The sequence below is a fragment of the Gambusia affinis genome, linkage group LG13 (assembly GCF_019740435.1).
Source record: "Gambusia affinis linkage group LG13, SWU_Gaff_1.0, whole genome shotgun sequence".
Lineage (NCBI taxonomy): Eukaryota > Metazoa > Chordata > Actinopteri > Cyprinodontiformes > Poeciliidae > Gambusia > Gambusia affinis.
In genome coordinates this window covers 4,181,013-4,188,215 of record NC_057880.1, presented here as the reverse complement: position 1 = coordinate 4,188,215, position 7,203 = coordinate 4,181,013, and the positions used below count along the sequence as shown (strand labels likewise).

The following is a 7,203-nucleotide window of genomic DNA, read 5'->3' as shown; positions in this document are numbered from 1 at the left end:
AGCATTTCATGTCAAGCAGCAGCAACAGAATTAGCGCTGCTAATCCACCTCATTTGCTTTTGTAGCTTCTCTTCAAATCTCTGTCTGGCCATCTGGTTAGGAAGCCAGGCAGAGATGTTGCCCACCATGATTAATGCAAGAGATTGGTTGTTTCTGACCATGAGCAATGCGTTTCTGCACGGCAGTGGGACCACAGCGAGGAACCAGAGGAAGTGGATTTGTTCACTATTGAACTGTGCTGTGAGGACATAGTGAATGTTTGAACAAATATATAAAAATCACATTTTCGTTAAACACCTATCACAGCTTTAACTGTATAATTTGCCTGTAATTCTTGCTGAGCAATATATTGATTAGTTTCTGTGAGCGTTCTGTGGGTTGGCTGCAGGCGAGTATTTTTATTTTTGCTGCAAGCTCAGAAACGCTGCATTATTCTACTAGTGCACTTTAGAAAAAGAGTGAAGAAACCCCTGGAAAACAAGTAGAAAAATCAGAAATTGATCGTGTTAACATGAGAGTGATTATACACATCAACATCACAGTATGAATAAATCACAAAGACCTAATCATAATTAGAATTTTCCATTTACGAAAAGCTTTTTAAAAGGCAACTTGCTGTGACACAGAGACAATGTTTGTAAAATATAAAATATATACTGTATGTTGCAGAAACATACTGTATGTCTGCAAGATTTTCTGCAACATACGGTATGTATTTTATGTTTTGGTTTTATTCAAAGAAATTCAGCAAAGAACATCTCAGCTGCAGGGCAGTAAAAAATTGCAAGGAAATTGTATGCTACTGATTTTAATAACAAGATATTATTTTTACGTCAATAAAATCAGGCAAAGGCACTATCAGTCAAAGTTGCTGCTTAACAAGCCTTTCAGTTGGAGATGGTTGTAAACATGTGTGGTTTGGCTACTGATACAGGGTGATGAAGGGTTTTTGACACTTAAATATTTAAAAGTCACCAGATAAAAAACCCTGCTGAGTGTTTGCCGTCCCAAAAGCACAATTCCCTAGAAAGCGGGAATGACATCCTCTATGACTCGTAGCATCCCACTGACTGCCAGGCCCAACCCCAGCTAAACTGAAACAATTTACATTGAAATAAGGTCAAGGCTATACATTCACAACCTTATTCAACAAGTAGCAAACAAAAGTGGACTGATCGAAAAAAGAGTTTAATAAGCCTTGAAAAAGTGATGTTGCATCCAGTCAAATGTTGCAACTTTCATTTGACCGAACAAAGACTCTCAAAACAAATCAATAGCACAATAAATGTTATTTAATTTAGTTCAAATGTACCCAAACAGTTTCTATTTTCCCTCTTTTATGTATGGAGATCTTTTTACATGTAAAGTATATCAGGGATTCTTAGAATCTATCTTTATGGGTCATTTGTTCTCTAAAAGTGATCTACTGTCTTCCACATGCAACCACAGGAAATCATAATGTTTCACTCTCACAGAACGAAACGGGGACAAACTCTGAAAAGAAAACCAAACCCAAACCTATGCAAAATATTGACTTAAATTTTCTTCAGAAAGTAAAATAAGTTTGTTGAGTCAAAGGCTGCAGCCTGAAATGACCCAATTCCGATTTTTATTTAATTTAATTTATTTATTTTTTACGTTATGTGACCTGTATCTGATCTTTTCATGACAGTCTGAACAACACAAGTCGGATTTTTTTTCGAATACGACCCGGATATCCGATACGTATCCGATTCAAACGTCACCTAATGTCCAGGTCGCATTCATCCGACTTGAACGTCAGATACTCGACAAACGTCACTATTCTGCGTCCTGATACGCGCAAGCGGTTAGAAAAACAACAACAACAATGACGGACTATCGTGTCATAGTTGACATGATAGTCAATCATAACATGTTAAGTTATGGTAATGTTAAGTTGTTAATATTCGCTCCACTGACAGCATCCATGTTTACTTCCGCAAACACTGAGCACTTCTTCTTTATGGCTGTTGGCAAAACACTGAGCACGCGCTCTATGTGTGACGTTACTGCGCCCTCTACTGCGCGTGCATGACACTTTCAGGTCGTTTGCCCGTTCACACTGGAGAACACATAAAAGTCCCATATATTTGAAAGTGTGAAAATTCCCAAAAAATTGGAATTGGGTCACTTAAGGCTGCAGTGTGAACGTAACCAAAGGGATCACTCTGTACTACATGACTCTTATCCACTGAGGATGGCTGAAAGCTTTCTTGACCTAAACCTAAACATTACACTTCGGGATGAATCCAATAACTTATAACGGTAGAAGCATTTCATAATGTAAATGATAAGGAGAATGGCTTGTGGCGTTTTGTTAGGACTTCAGGATGTCCCGCCTTCTTAGAAGAATCCTCTGCAGCTCTTCGTCCTGGCCTGGTGATGGTGACACAGCTTTGGGCTGAGGGCGCGTTTTGTTGAAATTCTCCTGGACAGGTCAAGAAATCATGTGGGACACATAAGGGAAATAACTGCAGATATCATATACAAATAAATGTGATTCTTGAATTTGTTTTACTGTGACTTCTCAACTAAAAGAAAATTTCAGATATTTAGTTATGTATGTATATCCAACCAGTTAATTACCTCAATCGAATGAATGATTTGTGCTTTCTACTTTGACTGTTTTTGACTACCTTTCTAGATATAGATGCTAAAGTAAAGATTTCCATAACACAGAAGGGGAAAAAAAGGGGAAGTTTAACTAGTAAAACACGGCTTCAAAGTCCCATTACCATGATTCCTTTAAGTTCTTGAATGGCAGAATTAGAGGGCAGCCTCTCCATCTGATAAAAGGAAAATAGGAGGAGAAAATGGGTTTGGTAAATAAACAGCGGCCTGACACATTATGCTTATTTTACCTCATTCAGCACTTAAAGAATAAATTGCTTCTCTCACCACAAAGATACAACATTGTACTCAAGCATGAAGACGTATGCTTTCTACAAGAAGCAAATGTGTTAACACATAAGCATTTTGAGTCATGACAATTTTTCCATCCTCATTATTTATAATGACCTTGCAGAGCAGCCCCTAATGCTATCTAATTTGACAGAGTCGTTAAGGAGGAACAAGGAGCCTGAAAGAAGTCCTGACCGTACGTCATGTTTTAACAAAACAAGAAGCTCTTAGATAATCCCGAACACTGATGGATTTGAGAGCACTGAACAATATACTGTATGCTCAACGCACATGGAGACACACACACACACACGCATGGACGCGCAAAAAAAAAAAAAAGAAAAAAAAAAGCAGGCTTTGGAACACTTAGTATCTGCAGCTGGTATACTTCAGTGATTTTAGCAGCAAAGACACATTTTCTGTTCCAATCATAATGCTCCGTTTTCCTTGTCCGTGTTTAGTGTTTAATGTACTCTGCATTTGGTACTGTTGTTCTTCAAACTCCCGACCAATATGAAGTCAGTTTTAGCGTGAAAGAAAAAAAAAATCTATATTTTGAGCGTAAAGACAGAATAGCAGACACATCTTGTTGCTCTGAAATAAATTTGTGCTTCGTCATCTGAATGAAAGTCAGAGCCGCGACTTGTTTGAAAGTGCCATATTTAACGGCGTCGTAGAAAGTGTCATGCATCTGATTTTTAAATGTTTTTCAGTTGTAAAACTCTGTTTAAGCTGACTGAAAGATAAAACACTGAAAATCCCAATGACATAAATTTCCAGCGTACCCATTATTTCAGAGCCCAGAAGACTGTCCATGAATTTCTCCATGATCCTGTAGAAATGATGAGGGTTTTGCTTTTTGACTCAACACTCTCTCCACCATGACAGACCGGTACAGTGTCCACTTCACTGCAGACACTGCGCCATTCTCTCTGTCAATCTCCCGCTCCATTTTTCCCTCATTCGTGAACAAGGTCCTGAGATACTTCAACTCCTCCCTGACCCGGAGAAAACACTCTGCCCTTTTCCGGCTCATCAGTGTCTATAAATTCTTGCTGGAGACAGTTTACCTGGTCCGTTTCAACAAACAAGCACATTACGTGCCAATCTGGGACGAGATAATGCTGTTTGGTCCATCTCTGACCTTGACCGAATGCACATTTGGGTGCATCCTAAACTAAATGGTTGATACCTAAACCAGATTGGATGTAAAGCTTCTACTTTTGACTCTTGTTATTAGCTTGGGAAATAATTGTTATATTTTTATCACTTCCTGTATCAGTTTCTGAATTTAGGTGCTTCATCATGGAGTTGCAACTGAAAACAGATCCAAATGGATTTTAAAATGTAAATATAAAGACAATGGACCACAGGCTGTTGTTACCTTTGGTTCACTTCTGTTTGGTGACTGTTTCACTGGTCGAAGTTGAACTCCTTTTTTAATTCTCTGCATCATTTCCTCCACAGTCTGGTGCCGGATATCTGCTTTGCAGTGAGAGAGGAACACAGGAGTCACATTTCACTACCAGCAGCATTAAACTTTGCAAATGTGTAGCTTTACTGAATATATGGACATGGAAATTACAATAGAGTTAGTGTTAATAATGAACATAACTAGAAAGATATAAATATAACATGATCTTCAGAACGCCCCAAAGAAAGAGGAACCACAATGTTCTCTCCACATTGTTTGGCATTAAGTCACACTAACATTTCCCTCTTTAGGTCAATCAGGATTTAAATAAATAAAAAAAAAAACTGCATTGCATTATTTGAAGTTCACATACATTTTCTTTAGCGTTTGTTAGAATTACCTCACAGATCTTTGCAGCTCGGCCCAGACATTTGAAATGCAGCAGCAGAACTGCACTTTACTAATCCTTCGTCACTAAACAGCAAGTGGGATTCTGTGAAATTCTGAATGCCTCTCACCAGGACCTGAGCCGGACTGAACTCAAAACCGACGCTCACTGATGGGAGCATCTTGTGGCAACATGAAGAATTGATCGGAGAGTTGGTGGAGGAACTGAGGTGGCCTTGATGTAACCCTGGTCAAGGTTACACCAGGGCCACATCTGCCCTGATGTGACCTTGATATGATCCTGATGTGACCTTGATATGATCCTGATGTGACCTTGATATGATCCTGATGTGACCTTGATATGATCCTGATGTGACCTTGTAAAACATGTGTAGATGTGCTGTTGGAAGTGTTGATATTTACCATGTCCCTATCTATACAGTCTATAAAATATATTAAAATAAACTTTATGATGAGGCTCGTTTGTCAAGTTAAAAGTATCTTTTATAAAAAAACAATCCAACCATCAAGCAGTCAGGTGTTAAACATACTTTTACTTAAGCTAACATGGCTGGATTAAGAAAAATATTTTTTATTATACTGATGTTATATACTGATTTTCAATGTTGTCTTCTCATTTGCTGTAAGATGAAAATCATTATAATAATGAAAAAAAGAATTGAAAACATCAGACTTCGTGTGATTAATCTATATATTGTGTGTCACTTAGGAAATGAAGATACTGAAATAATTGAGCTTTTCATGAATGTTGAAATTTATTGAACATGACTAAAGGACCATAGATTGAAAGTTTTCTTTTTTTCTAAAAGAAATTAGCAGTGTTAGAACTTTTCATTAAGTTTTCAACAAGGTCTAGAGTGTAATCTTGCATCTTTTTGGCCATTTGTAACATAATTATTTTGATGTTGAGCTCAGCTGCAATCATGGGAAGTTTTATAAGTGTTGCCATGACAACTGATTTAGCAGTAATCACAGTTCAGAGTCTGTTAAATGGGAATGCCTGAGCTTAGCAAACTTAGACAAGAATGGCTCTCCATATGAAAGCACACGCGAATATGCAATTTTCCATACAAAAGTTTTTCAAGGAGAGGCTGAAAGAGACGAGAACAAATAATTTACTTCAGCCAAAAACTCTGCCCATTCACAAAAAAAAAAGTATGTTAATATTTAATTTTCTAAAATGGAACATTCAGCGGCGCTCACAATCGAACATTTGTTCCAGAGATGTCTTTTTAAAAATGTCACAAAAACAATTTTGCGTTAAAGTAATAGCAAAAATATTTTTCCTTCAGTGCTTAAAATGAGACCATTATTCAGGAGTCAGAGCAGAAGATCCTTGGTTGGTGCCTATTCAATCTCGTATGTAATTTTAAAATACTGTGTGCGTGGTGCTCAGTTGAGACCTCACATTTTTGATCGCTATTGGACAGAATGAGGACTCAGCTCAATCTGTTCAGTCAACATGGACGACTCACCTGCTTCGACAAGTCAAGGCTTCAATTTAAATTCACAAATTAAAGAATTTAAAATGTTAACTGAGGAGGTCAAACATGCAGATTTTGAGAAGGATGGCATCGTAATCCTTTTTTTAAATGACACATTTTGTCCTAGTAAGAAACTTTCATTTTCATAGAGCGGGTGTAAGATGAAAAACAACTTAAAAGTATTTAAACCAGTTATGCTGAACAGAATACAATCCAGGGAAAAACCGAGAACTTAATTTGAGTAATAAACCTTTGAACAGGAAGTGGAATTCTGGTTAATCATAGAGCAGCTGAAAGAGTATCAGTGGTTTTAAAAGAAGGCAAAAAAAAAAGGAAAATGCGTCATAAGATGTTGTTTTATGAACCCCACTACAAACTGAATGGCACAGAGGAACAGACAGTTCATTTTGTTCGGAAAGGCAGAGATCTGAAAACAAAAAGACAAAGGGACAAAGAGAACTGTAAATATTTTCAATGTTGAAATGTTAACCTGTTAATCAAATTCAGAAAGTCACACGTATGCATTTTCCACCAGCTTTTGAAAATTTGATTGCGGTATAAAACTATTTGACCATTTTGCCGCTGGGTCCCGAGACGTTCATGTTATAGCGTGTGGACTTTCTTAAGAATAGCTGTAATCACTGAGTTTAAGAATTAAAACCACTAAATGTGGGACATAACAAAGGTGTGAACGAGGATATGTTCCCATGCAAATAGTAAAACAAGCATTTCCTTTTTAATCAAGCAAATACAAAAAGTATTCACCCCCCTGGATGTTACACTAATACTATGGGATGTTTTCCTATTATTATTGCTACCATGGCTCACAGGTGGGACGGTGTGTTTTTGGTGATGTGTAGAGTTTGACATAGACGTTTTGTCTGATGGCCAAAACTTCCATTTTGTTTCCCAACATATCAACTTTCTTCCACTTGCCCTTGAGACATATTCCTTCAATATCTTGATGGATTTCAC

General features: G+C 37.4%; 1 protein-coding gene across 1 annotated transcript in view; it reads right to left on the bottom strand.

Moving 5' to 3' along the window:
* Positions 1 to 793: 793 nt before the first annotated feature.
* The window catches only part of shtn1 (shootin 1), a 29,039-nt gene continuing 22,629 nt past the window's right edge, over positions 794 to 7,203 (bottom strand). The window contains exons 13-15 of the mRNA XM_044136719.1: positions 4,307 to 4,407; positions 2,757 to 2,807; positions 794 to 2,449 (exon numbers count right to left, since the gene is read on the bottom strand). Coding sequence (XP_043992654.1) covers positions 2,339 to 2,449; positions 2,757 to 2,807; positions 4,307 to 4,407 — 263 coding nt within the window. The 3' untranslated portion in view covers positions 794 to 2,338. The remainder of the gene's footprint in view (positions 2,450 to 2,756; positions 2,808 to 4,306; positions 4,408 to 7,203) is intronic.